General features: G+C 37.3%; 1 protein-coding gene across 5 annotated transcripts in view; it reads left to right on the forward strand.

The window, feature by feature from the left end:
- The window catches only part of INTU (inturned planar cell polarity protein), an 88,720-nt gene that overhangs the window by 18,216 nt on the left and 57,021 nt on the right, over window positions 1-13,483 (forward strand). For all 5 annotated transcript variants that reach the window (XM_004747942.3, XM_004747939.3, XM_004747938.3 and 2 more), the window contains exon 2: window positions 3,594-4,132. In XM_004747942.3, the coding sequence (XP_004747999.1) occupies window positions 3,594-4,132 (539 nt within the window). The remainder of the gene's footprint in view (window positions 1-3,593; window positions 4,133-13,483) is intronic.

The raw sequence follows: 13,483 nt of genomic DNA on the forward strand, positions 1-13,483 counted from the left end.
TCTTTTGTGGTTTCATACAATTTTAGGATTGATTGTTCTAGCTCTGTGAAAAATGCTGGTCGTATTTTGATTGGGATTGCATTAAATGTGTAGATTGCTTTGGGTAGCATGGACATTTTAACAATATCTGTTTTTCCATCCATGAGCATGGAATGTTTTTCCATTTCTTTGTGTCATCTTTAATTTCTTTCATCATTGTTTATTGGTTTTCAGAGTATAGATCTTTTACCTCTGTGGTTAGGTTTATTCCTAATTATCTTTGGTTTTTGGTATAATTGTAAATGGGATCAATTCCTTAATTTCTTCTGCTGCTGCTTCATTATTGGTGTAGAAAATTCAACAGATTTCTGTAGGTTGATCTTTGTATCCTGTAACCTTACTGAATTTGTATATCAGTTGTAGCAATATTTTGGTGGAGTCTTCAGGGTTTTCTACATAGAGTAATATGTTGTCTGCAAATGGTGTTAAGTTTCACTTCTTTGCCAATTGCCTTTTATTTCTTTTTATGTCTGATTGCTGAGGCTAGGACATCCATACTGTGTTAAATAACAGTGGTGGGAGTAGACTCCCCTGTCTTGTTCCTGACCTTAGAAGAAAAACTCTGTTTTCCTCCTAAAGGATAATATTAGCTGTGGGTTTTTCATATATGGCCTGTATGATGTTGAGGTTTGTTCTTTCTTTAGTTGTTCACATAGGCCAGATGGTTTTAGTTGTCCACATCGTCATAGAGACAGTCCCTCAAGGCCTCTGCTTATGCTGTTGTTTCGGCTTGGAATTGTCTTTTCTTCTTCCCCTTAAGCCCCCCATATCCCATCACCAACCACTTACTCTCTTAAAACTTACTTCTGTGTATCCTCTACCAGAAATTTCCCTGCCCTCGCTCTCAATCCCAGGCTAAACTAGGGGACCTCTTTTGCATACAGTGTGTATTGTTGTGAATTGTTTCTCACTTTCTCTTCCCCATTAGACAAGGGAAGGTATAATTCTAGTACCTTCCAAGGACCTGGCACTGTTCATTTGCTCCATGATTGAATATCCTGTGTCCTCCTCTTACCTGCAGAGATCTTCCGTCATAGCCAAAAGATGTTTTCTCTTTTAGATTTTAGAGATTAAGATGAAACATCTTCATGTTTAGCATAGGAGAAAAAGTATTTCTTTTTTTTTTTTTAAAGATTTTATTTATTTATTTGACAGACAAGAGATCACAAGTAGACAGAGCAGCAGGCAGAGAGAGAGGAGTAAGCAGGCTCCCTGCTGAGCAGAGAGCCCGATGTGGGGCTCTATCCCAGGCTCATGACCTGAGCCGAAGGCAGAGGCTTTAACCCACTGAGCCACCCAGGTGCCCCAGAAAAAGTATTTCTTTGGGGTCACATTTCTAATACAAGTAAAGAGATTATAAAGCAAATAGTTTCATTCATTGTTTACATTGATACTTATCTTTGTAAGTAGTTGTGTATAATCATGATATATACATTGTGACATTTTAAACTATGATACATAATTATCTAAATTTTTTATGATTGGAGGCAGTTACTTAGATTCTTCAGAGTAGAATTACAGAGTTTTGTTTTTTTTTTTTAAGATTTTATTTATTTATTTGACAGAGAGAAATCACAAGTAGACAGAGAGGCAGGCAGAGAGAGAGAGAGGGAAGCAGGCTCCCTGCTGAGCAGAGAGCCCGATGCGGGACTCAATCCCAGGACCCTGAGATCATGACCTGAGCCGAAGGCAGTGGCTTAACCCACTGAGCCACCCAGAGGCCCCCAGAGTTATTAAATACTGATTTCTGTGGGTACAGATGAGTATGGTTGCAACATCTGATAAAGGGTTAATACCTGTTGCTTAATGGTTCTAAAATGATGCCCCACTTTGGGACCCAACAAGTGCCAAAGAAATACTAGTTTTGATATTTGGGGCTAGGTATGCCTTTTTTAACTATTAATATATTGTTGAAAATTCTGTGTTAATTGCCAATGACAGATGAGATTGGTGGTTAATTTCAGAGTTGAGTAATAAAATGGTGCATTTTTTTTTTATAATTAACTTTCACAGTTTTTGGAGAGACAGATGCCTTTTTTTTTTTTTTTTTTTTTGAGATGGCGAGAGAGAGAGAGAGAGAGAGAGAGAACGAGCGTTTGTGCTCATGAGGTGGAGGGGATGGACAGAGGAGGGAGAGGGGAAGAGAGAATTTAAGCAGGCTCTAAGCCTGGTGCAGAGCCAGCACCAGCACAGAGCCCGACATGGGGCTGGATCTCATGACCCTGAGATCATGACCTGAGCCAAATTTATGCATCAGACGCTTAACTGACTGAGTCATCCAAGCACCCCTAGAGAGACAGTTGACTTTTAAGTTAAAAGAGCCAGAGTTGCTAATAAACACTGTAGAAAACAGAATTGTCTTCTATTTCATGGAATGATTAGAACACAAATTATACCCTTTTACATAAGAATACTGCAGTTGATGTTTCTGACTCTCTCAACATATTTTCTCCACTGTAACCAGTTTTGCTTTAAAAAAATAACAGTTTGAAAGGTACAGCATTCGTAACATTAAATAGGGAGGGTAAGGGTAGAGTTTTTGATAGGTTTGTTACCTTAAGATGGGCATGTTTTTTTTTAATGCTGTTTCAGTCCTTTTAATAGCAGAACTTTTATTTTTTTCAATGGCCTATTTCCCAGTTAAAAGTTTTTTTTAAAACAATCACATGATGAATTATGTAATATGCGGTTTATTTTTCTTACTATAATTATTCATAAAAAGAAGTTTTATGGAAATTATAAGTTATAGAAGCAATCATTATTAACTGTGATTATAAACTAGCTGTTTTAAATGAAGATTTTAGTTTACGGTAAGGTGAATGTTTCTCTTTTGAAAAGTTATTGTATAAACAAATCTTACTAATAATGGTAGGCTTTAGCTTTCATTTTAACGTGACAGCCATGCTGAATAGTTTTATGCAAATAGGTTGTTTGATGTCCAGTTTCCAAATGGCTTATGTCTGGATATAATTGCACAATCAACTATTAATGTGAATTATTGTCCAATGAAATTGTCTGAAGTCAGCAATAACCTTACAGGTGCTGAATTAAAATTTAAAAAAAAAAACAGCTACCCTTAGATTCTAGAAGAAGGCTATCTTCTTTTTTATTTGTTTTCTTTTCTATCACTATACTTTTTTAACCCTCTCCTCCAACTCCATTTCTTGAAGACTCTTTAAAAGTGTCCTAGGGGCGCCTGGGTGGCTCAGTGGGTTAGGCCGCTGCCTTCGGCTCAGGTCATGATCTCAGGGTCCTGGGATTGAGTCCCGCATCGGGCTCTCTGCTCAGCAGGGAGCCTGCTTCCCTCTCTCTCTCTCTGCCTGCCTCTCCGACTACTTGTGATTTCTCTCTGTCAAATAAATAAATAAAATCTTTAAAAAAAAAAAAGTGTCCTAGAAAATAATGTTGATGCTTATAATAAATCAGAAATAGTAAGGAAACTTGAACAAGAACTTCCACCTCCTCCCACTTCTCTACACACCTGGTGCCTGAAAGACATAACTATTTTTCTTTTGTTTGGCTCCTATTCAGAGTATCTTTTCTATTTTTCACAGTGATGTTGAACCTGAATGGCTGGACAGTGTGCAGAAAAATGGAGAATTATTTTATTTGGAATTGAGTGAGGGTGAAGAAGAAAGCCTCCTTCCTGAGACTCCTACTGTGAATCATGTCAGATTCAGTGAAAATGAGATTATAATTGAAGAGGATGATTACAAAGAAGGAAAAAAGTATGAACCTAAACTCAAGCGGTTTACCAAAATTTTAAAAAGTAAAAGTCTTTTACCCAAGCGCCACAGTAAAAAAAGTAGTAATGGCAATGAGCCAGTGTCCATTCTAAAGCATCAGTCTAACCAGAAAACAGGAGTTGTTGTCCAACAGCGGTACAAGGATGTGACTATTTATGTAAACCCCAAAAAGTTAACTGTGACCAAAGCCAAAGAGCAACTTAAGCTTCTGGAAGTCCTGGTTGGGATTATCCATCAGACCAAGTGGAGCTGGAAAAAAAGTGGAAAACAGAGCAGTGGAGAAAGGCTTGTGGTCCATGGCCTGCTGCCAGGAGGCTCTGCTATGAAGAGTGGTCAGATATTAATTGGTAAGTGTTGCTGGTAAACATCATTTCTTGTTTGCAGAGATTCATGATTAGTGATGCCTTCTGAGATGTGATCAAAACAGAATTATATCCAAAGTCTCAACAGATTAAGGACTGCATGATGGTATTTGGGACAGTAGCGACATTGTTAGGCATGGTGTACTACAAGGCATAACGCTCTTAGACTAAGTACTTTAGGGATTGAATATGTGTGTGCCTCATTTAGGTCAAGGAATAGCTTAACTAATTGTTGAGTTTTGAATTATATCATTTTATTTCATCTTGCTTATATTTGCTGACAAGAAAAAGAAAATCAGTTAATTTTACAGTGATAATATCGATTTGAATGACGTATATCCAATAGCGTGATATAAAAATATGTAATTTATGAACAAAAATATTTTTACATTTGTGTTTGTACTTGAGTACACTAAGTTCTTGAGAGTGGTTTTTAAACTGTTTTGTTTGGCATATTTAGCAACATTGATGTTATACATAAATTTCATTTTAAGGGTGGTTGTCATAAAATATCTTACCAATTTAAAGGTTAAAAAATGCATCTGAAAGTTATTCTGAATATATGTTAAGTTGAGCATTTTGTATTGCTGATACATTTTCAGCTGTTGGATATAATGCTTGAGTTACTAGTAATTTTATTACAAAGGTAAAAGCTATGTCAAATGTGAGAATATATTATTAATGAAACTTAAAATCAATGAACAAATCTAAAAGCTGACAGTCTTTTAAGTTGACTCAGCCTATAAGATTTAGATATAGGAACTTTTTTTTTAAACATTTTATTTATTTGACAGAGATCACAAGTAGGCAGACAGGCAGGCCGAGGTAGAGAGGAAGGGAAGCAGGCTCCCCACTGAGCAGAGAGCCTGATTTGGGGCTCGATCCCAGGACCCTGGGATCATGACCTGAGCCAAAGGCAGAGACTTTAACCCATTGAGCCACCCAGGCACCCCTAGATATAGGAACATTTATAGCTACCTTAGAAACATTTAAAAATATTTCTTTAAGTCTAAATTGTATTTGTTTGTTCATTGATTCCACAAAACTTTTGAGTGTCTGCTGTCAGGAATACAAATATTATTCTAAGGATCCATTTACTCCTCCTAAGAGGCTCATACTGCAGTGCAAGAGGTGGGTCAGAAATAGGCAGTTTCACATAGTGTGATTAGTGTCGTGATAGGGTTTTACATAGTATGATAGTTTCATATAGTATGATAAGTTTCTTATCGTTTGATAAGTGTCATGATAGGGTTTACAAGAATGAATCACATAGGAAGAGCATCTATGCAATCTATCCTAATGATTGCAGCAACATCTCCACATTCTCTTCTTACAGTTTAATGTTGGTACTCCTCCTACTTTTTTTTTTTTTTAAGATTTTATTTATTTATTTGACAGAGAGATTGAGATCACAAGTAGGCAGAGAGGCAGGCAGAGAGAGGGGGGGAAGCAGACTCCCCACTCATCAGAGAGCCCGATGTGGGGCCCGATCCCAGGACCCTGAGATCATGACCTGAGCTGAAGGCAGAGGCTTAATCCACTGAGCCACCCAGGCGCCCCTCCTCCCAAGTTTTAAGTTAAGTTTTTGTGTCCTCCCTTCCCTACTCCTGTGGGCCTGAACCACAGCTTAAGTAGTACTATGTGATTTCAGAGGTGGGATCATAAAAGGTGATACAGCTTCTGCCTAGTATTCTTGGAATTCAGTTGCCGTTGTGTGGGCAAGGCCGGTCCACATGAAGAGGCCACAAGTACTATTCTGGCTAATCAGCCCCAGCTGAGGCCTCAGCTACCCTGCAGCATCAGCCAGCACACATGAGTGAAGAAGCCTTACAGAAAATTCCAGCCCCAACCACCATCTAGGTGCAACCACATGGGGAACCCTGAGTTTGAACCTCAGCTAAGCCCAGTCAACCCCAGAACCAGGAAGGATAACAAATTGTGCTTGCTGTTTTAAACTCTAAATTTTAGGGTCATTCATTATGCAGCAACAAATAGCTGGAACAGAAGCTAATGCATGCTTACGTTCTCTCAGGTGCTCAACTTCCTTTTGGTAAAATGTCTCTAAGGTTTCTTCTTTTTGTTCTGTCAGAATGCCATAATTCATGCTTATGAATTCTTCTCTGGTTGTTGCAAAACACCATAGCTTTAAGATAGCACATGATGGGAAACTCCTATATTTGTCTGGGACCTCTGCTCAGGACCTAAATGGACTGATTTGTAGACAAATCTCTGAAATGCTTCTTAGCCATTCCACTTGAAACCTAATAGAGAGTTGGTTATTGTCAGTGAGCATCCCATTCCATGTTTCATTTCCCCGATCCTCCAGTCTACTGAACCTTCTAGGGAATACTACTTACCTAGACCTGATCTTTTTGCACCATCTCTATGGGAGGAAAGAAAATGAACTATAGAGAGGAAGAACATGCTACGTCGTCCTGTTGTTTATCGTGAAAATAATTTAAAGATACACAGGATGTTGGTAGTATACTTTTTAACCTGAGTGTGGTTATGTAGGTATGTTCACTTTTTGATAATTTATTGTTGTAGTAGTACTTCGTGTGCACTTTTCTGCATGTGTATGAATAGCAATGAAAAGGCAGAAAAATGAAGTTCATGATTTCAGTTTCAAAATGGAAGAGTTTATGATTTACCAATAAGTAAAAAAAAAAAAAAAGATACGATATTTCATCCTCGGTGCATAGCAAAATGCTTGGTTGATAAATAAGCCCTAAAAAAAGTTTATTGAATAAATGCACAAACTATGTAGAAAAATACTGTGGAGGGAAAACAATTGGAAGTAAATATAAAGACACCAAAATGCTGGTAGGGTTTCTGTGAAGATGTTACAGATGGTTTGTTTTCTCTTTTTTCAGAGTTTTAATTTTATGGTGATATTGTATATTTTTAAAGTTGTATACTTAGGGATAAATAATGAACAATTTTTAAAAAGATTTTACTTATTTACTTTATTTACTTATTGAGAGAGAGAAAGAGTGCACATGTGCAGGTGCAAGAGCTGGGGGGGGGTGGCAGGCAGAGGGATAAGCAGGCTCGTGCTGAACAGGGAGCCCGACTAGGGACTCAGTCCCAGGACCCCAAGATCACAACCTGAGCCAATGGCAGACGCTTAACCAACTGAGCCACCCAGACACCCTAATGGACATTTTTGATGTCATTGTGACTTTAATTTTTGATGTCATTGTGACTTTAATAATTCCACAGCATGGAACTTTGTTATTTGTTTCTTTCATAGTTTCATTTTATACTGAAATCTGTGGTTGAACTGTGATGTAATCCCATAGGCAAGAGAGTCTTAAAAACTTTGTCCTGGTAATGCAGTTTGCTGGCCATTGTCTAGCTGGAGAATGATCCTCCTTTGACTTAAGTGCATTGGCCAACCCAACTCTATTCTATTTTGATTCTTCTTTGTTGGGATTTTGGAGGGTTTGCTGCATATTCTGGTGCCATTTTTGTTCTTACTGCTGACCTGTGTCTTTATTTTTTTATTTCTGAGTTTTTCTTAAAGTTTGACGACTAGGGTGTCCACGGTGGCTCAGTCATTTAAGTGGTGGACTCTTGATTTGGGCTCCGGTCATGATCTCAAAGTGGGGAGTTCAAGTCCAGTGTTGGGCTCCCTGCTGGGCCTGGAGCCAGCTTAAGATTCTCGCCTCCTCACTCTGACACTCCTTGCTCCTCCCCACCACCATGCATGTGAGCACATGTGCTTTCTCTCTCTCAAATAAATAAATCTTAAAAAAAAATAAAAGGGGTGCCTGGATGGCTCAGTGGGTTAAGCCTCTACCTTCGGCTCAGGTCATGATCCCAGGGTCTTGGGATCGAGCCCCACATCCGGCTCCTTGCTCAGCAGGGAGCCTGCTTCCCCCTCTCTCTCTGTCTGCTTCTCTGGCCTCTACTGATCTCTCTCTGTCAAATAAATAAATAAAATCTTAAAAAAAAAAAAAAAGCCACAGTTCTTTGCTCCCTGACTACCTGTAGCCAGCCTCCATCCGTAGACCAAAGCAAATCCTCTTCTGACCTGCATCCTAGAAACTGCATATCACCTTGGTGATTGGTTTTTTTTTATCAAGATGACCCATTTTTGCTCATTTTAACCAGGTGTATTATAAGGATGGAAAGGATAGGGTTAAAGAAATCACACATTAATGTTCTCAACACGCATACCCCTGTAGAAAGTTTCTGCTCAACAATAAAACAAAGTGTTTTTTTTTATTTTTTATTTTTTATAAACATATAATATATTTTTATCCCCAGGGGTACAGATATGTGAATCACCAGGTTTACACACTTCACAGCACTCACCATAACACATAACCCTCCCCAATGTCCATAATCCCACCCCCTTCTCCCCACCGCCCCCCAGCAACCCTCAGTTTGTAAAACAAAGTTTTTATTTTAAGTACTTTTTGTGTGACTTCTAATGTTCTCACCTGTGATCATTGAATAACTTTGTTTTATATGACACACTTGTGCTATTTCTCTTTTAAATTTTTTGAAGTTGTTTTTTAATCTTTTTAAAAATCTTTTTGAGGTATATCATACATTGATAACATAGACAAATCTTAAGTGTGCACTCAGCGAATTTTGACGTATGTATATAGTTGTGTAACTACCACCCAGATCAAGATAAAGAACATTTCCAGTACCCAGAAGGCTCCATGATGCCTCCTCCCAGTTAATACCCTCTCCCTTCTGAAAATCCACTTTTCTATCAACAGAGCTGACTTTTTCTCCTCCTCTTCCTCCTTCTTTTTAATTTTACCACTTCTCAAACTTCATTTAATAGAAGTCTATAGTGTATATTCTCTTGCATTTATTTTCTTTATTTTATAGTATGTGAGAAATATATAGGTTATTGCTATGTAGTATTCCATTGTATATTCATTTTTCCATTTCACTGTTGATGGATATTTCCAGTAAAAACATTTTAAGTGCTGGGACGCCTGGGTGGCTCAGTTGGTTGGACGACTGCCTTCGGCTCAGGTCATGATCCCGAATTCCAGGATCAAGTCCCGCATAGGGCTCCCAACTCCATGGGGAGTCTGCTTCTCCATCTGACCTTCTCCTCGCTCATGCTCTCTCTCACTGTCTCTCTCTCAAATAAATAAATAAAATCTTTATAAAAAAATTTTTTTAAGTGCTCTTTTTAAAAGATAGGTTTGGGTTTTTTTTGTGAACACATAATGGTTTTATTCTTTAGTATTTTATATGTTGTTATTTGATACACATTTTTATTTTCACTTTCTGTAATACTTGAAACATTTCAATTTCTCCCCACTTTTTTTTTTTTAAGATTTATTTGTTTATTTTAGAGAGAGAGAGTGAGCGCAAGCTGAGGGAGGGTCTGAGGAAAATCTCAAGCTGACTCTGAGCTGAGCATGGAGCCTGACATGGGGTTCAATCTCACAACCCCAAGATTATGATCTGAGCTGAAACCAAGAGTCACACACTTAAACAACTGAGCCACCCAGGTGCCCCAGTTTTCAGTTTTGTTAACAAAAATAACTGCTGTGTTTGTCTGTCTCTCCTCCCTCACATCATTTCTTTCCCACGTTTTTACCTGTGGTACTGGACCCAGTAGTAAAGGAAAGAAACAAGCAGTGATTTCACTGGAAAAATAAAATTAGAGTTTTTAGGCCTTCCTAAAGAGTTTCTGGGGCAGTTACTTCCTTCTACAGCTGAGTACCAGAAGGATTATGTGATTTACCCAAGAACAGAGGGCAGTGATAAAGCTGGGAACTACAGGTTCTGATTTCTATTCACAAAACTCTCACTTGCTGTGGTGCTCACTTGAATGGGTGGGGGAAATGCTGAAGGATTTCTCTTTGGAGCCAAAAAGAAAAGAAATCATTTCATCCTTTCAAAGTGTAATTTGGAAATAAGGATTAAGCTACAACAATGTACCACCTAACCCATTTTATCCATTTTGAGACACTTATCCAAACGAAATAATCTAAAACAGATCTATAAACCATGACCTTTAGGTCATATCAGGCCTACCACTCATTTTTGTAGTCTGAAAACTGAGAATGGTTTTTACCTTTTCACTGATTAAAAAATAAAATCAAAAGAATAATATTTTATTATATATGAAAATTATGTGAAATTCATATGTTAGTGTTCATGAATAAAATTGTATAGAACACAGCCATATTCATGTGTTTTGTCTATTGCTGCTTTCAAGCTACAGTTGTGGAGTAGAGTAATTAGTTGCTGCAACAAAAACCATATGGCATGCAGAGCCTGAAATATTTACTTATCTGGTCCTTTACAGAAAGTTTGTTCATCCCAGATGTAAAAGAAGGAAAACTATGTGCATGAAGACATTTATTTAAGCATTTTTTAAGAATAAAAAATAAAAAGCATGAAAATGTCAAACTGGAGGATGATTATTTTAATTATAATTTAATAAATGTATGCATTATTTGACTATTAAAATAGTAATCTAAGCACTGTGTACCAACATAAAAATTCTTAATACTTGAGAGGTTTAAAAGGATGAAATTCCTTTGTACCTTGTTAGTGTCAATATAAGTAAAGAGTAAAAATAATCTGTGAAAATAATTATGGCTATGAGTGCTGGGGTCATCAATAATTTTTTCAGCATTTCTATAGTATTACTTCTATTTTAATGAGAAATAAAAACCTTGCACCAGTTTCTTATCAGGCAACATTAGGGAATATGATCTTTTCTTAATCAAATATTTTGAGTGATTATTACAATATATGAGACACCATTATTCAAGGATTTCTAGAATGATAGGTTAGGAGAAACCTTAATTTTCTGCTTATGCCTGCATATTATAAATGAGAGATTGATATTGGAGCTCAAAAAATACATAATGAAGGTAATTCTCCCAGAATTTAAGAATTTTTCGGTAAATGTCTTGACAGTAAATGCGTTAACTTGAATGTATAAAACGGCAGTACTTGGTAACTATGTTTCAGAAGCCAGATTTTCTTCCCCCAAAGTCAAATTCAGTTTAATTTAAAAGACCAATTGAAACTCACAATCGGATCCCACCCCATTGGTATATAACATATTTCCCAGTCCTTCTGTGCATAAATTCCTCCTTCTAACAAGACTGATTTTTTTTTTCTCCAATGACCTCTTTGTACTCTTTATATATTCTGATCTGTTCTTCTTCATTCATGGTCCCTGATTCTCATTTGGTGCTTAGTTAGCCAAGACTGCTTTATATTGTTAAGACAGGTGTATTCATTTTCTATTGCTGCTGTGACAAATTACCATAAAGTTAGTGGTTTAAAACAACACAAATTTATCATCTCGCAGTTCTGGAAGTTAGAAGTCTAAAATGTGTCCTTTTGCACTAAAGTCAAAGTATCCACAGGGGTGGATTCCTTATAGATTCTCTAAGGTAGAAATCCCTTTCCTTGGCCTGCTTTTCAGAGGCCACTTGAATGCCTTGTTTCACGGTCCCTTCCTGCATTTTCAGAGCCAGCAGCGTAGCATTTTCAAGTCTCTCTCTGACTCTGACCCTCCTGCCTCCTGCCTTATAAATACCCTATGATTACATTGGGCCACTTAGATAATCTCCCAATCTGAACATCCTCTTCATTATATCTGCCAAGTCCCTTTTGCCATGTAAGGTAACTTTCATAGATTTCAGTAAGTAGGGTGTGGACAACTTTAGGGGACCATTAATCTGCCTACCACCATGGGTTTTTATTTTTTAGTAAAATAATGAGTTTTCGGGTTCCTCAGTGCTCAGTCCGTTAAGTGTTTATCTTGGACTCAGGTCATGATCCCAGGATTCTGGAATCAAGGGCCCCACATCAGGCTCCCTGTTTGTTGAGAGCCTGCTTCTCCCTCTCGCATTGCTGCTCCCCCTGCTTGTGCTCTCTCTCTCTTGCTGTCTCTCTTTGTCAAATAAATAAATAAAATATTTTTTAAATATAGGGATTTAATTTGTTTTTATAATAGTAATATTTGTTTAATATAGACAGTTGAGAAAATGAAACAAAAAAAGAAAAAGCCCGTACACCCAAAGGCAATATTTTACATAAAAATTTTTTCTTTTTTCTATATTTATGTGTAATAGTTTTAAAAATAATTTCTTAAACTGTATTCATTTTGTATATAGTATAAATACAGTAGTAAACAAATGTTGACATATATATTTTCATAGCCCTTGGTGCCCTTCAGTACACACTTGATATTAAGTAGATGCTGAGGAATGCATTGATGGATTTTCTCAAGTGATTAATTTTACATTGAAGAATTGATTTAAGTGCAGTGCTAAACTGATTTCACCACTTTCTATTTCTTTGACTTTTGAATGTATCTTGATAAAACTTTCCATCAGTAATTCACATTTCTTATCTAACAGTTCAAACAATTTCATGCAGTTCATTTCCTTTCAGCCTTTGACAGGGTGTCCTAAGGACTCCTGTGTGCTTGCTGAGAAAGAACTTTGCCCACTGCAGTGATAGGATGTCCTGGAAGCCTGCCATTTCTGAGTCACAGAGTTGCTGACAAAAACTGGAGGGAAACAAATATGTGGGAGAGTGAGAAGTGGGTAGAATACTTCTGCTATAGAAAGAGAAAATGTTCCACTAAACATTAAAATATTATTTATACCACACTCACTCTAAAATTAATTTTCATATCTATCATGACAATACATGTATGTCTCCTACTTTTAGAGCTTTGTTAGACATGTTTTCAGATGGTTCTTTTCTACAACACTACCTCTGTTGTCCAAGGCTGTTCACTGCCCAAACATCCTTGAAAAAATAATCCAGAACAAGGACTTTCAGTGCCTTACCTTGCAAGATGTACAAAATATGAAACACTGGGGGAGAATCATCTACCAAGGGGCGCCTGGGTGGCTCAGTGGGTTAAGCCTCTACCCTTGGCTCAGGTCATGATTCCAGGGTCCTGGGATCGAGCCCCGCATTGGACTCTCTGCTCGGCAGGGAGCCTGCTTCCTCCTCTCTCTCTGCCTGCCTCTCTGCCTACTTGTGATTTCTTTCTCTGTCAAATAAATAAGTAAAATCATTAAAAAAAAATAATCTACCAACATTGTTATCTATATACACGTTTATAATCTGTCTTCCCCAGAGTATGAAGCTCCATGACAGTAGAGGTTTTTGTCTGTTTTGTTCCATTGTTTACCTATATTGCCTAGAACAGTACATGGCACACAGTAGGTGCTCAGTAAGTATCTGTTTGATTAATATTAATTATTTGGTCCATTTCCTAATGATATGTTTAGGAATGATAAAAAATAATCTTGGTATGTATATATTTCTATTAATAAAACTCACTGGAATTTTGATATTATCTCTATGTTA

The sequence above is a fragment of the Mustela putorius genome, unplaced genomic scaffold (assembly GCF_011764305.1).
Source record: "Mustela putorius furo isolate JIRA1106 unplaced genomic scaffold, ASM1176430v1.1 tig00003866_pilon_pilon_pilon, whole genome shotgun sequence".
Lineage (NCBI taxonomy): Eukaryota > Metazoa > Chordata > Mammalia > Carnivora > Mustelidae > Mustela > Mustela putorius.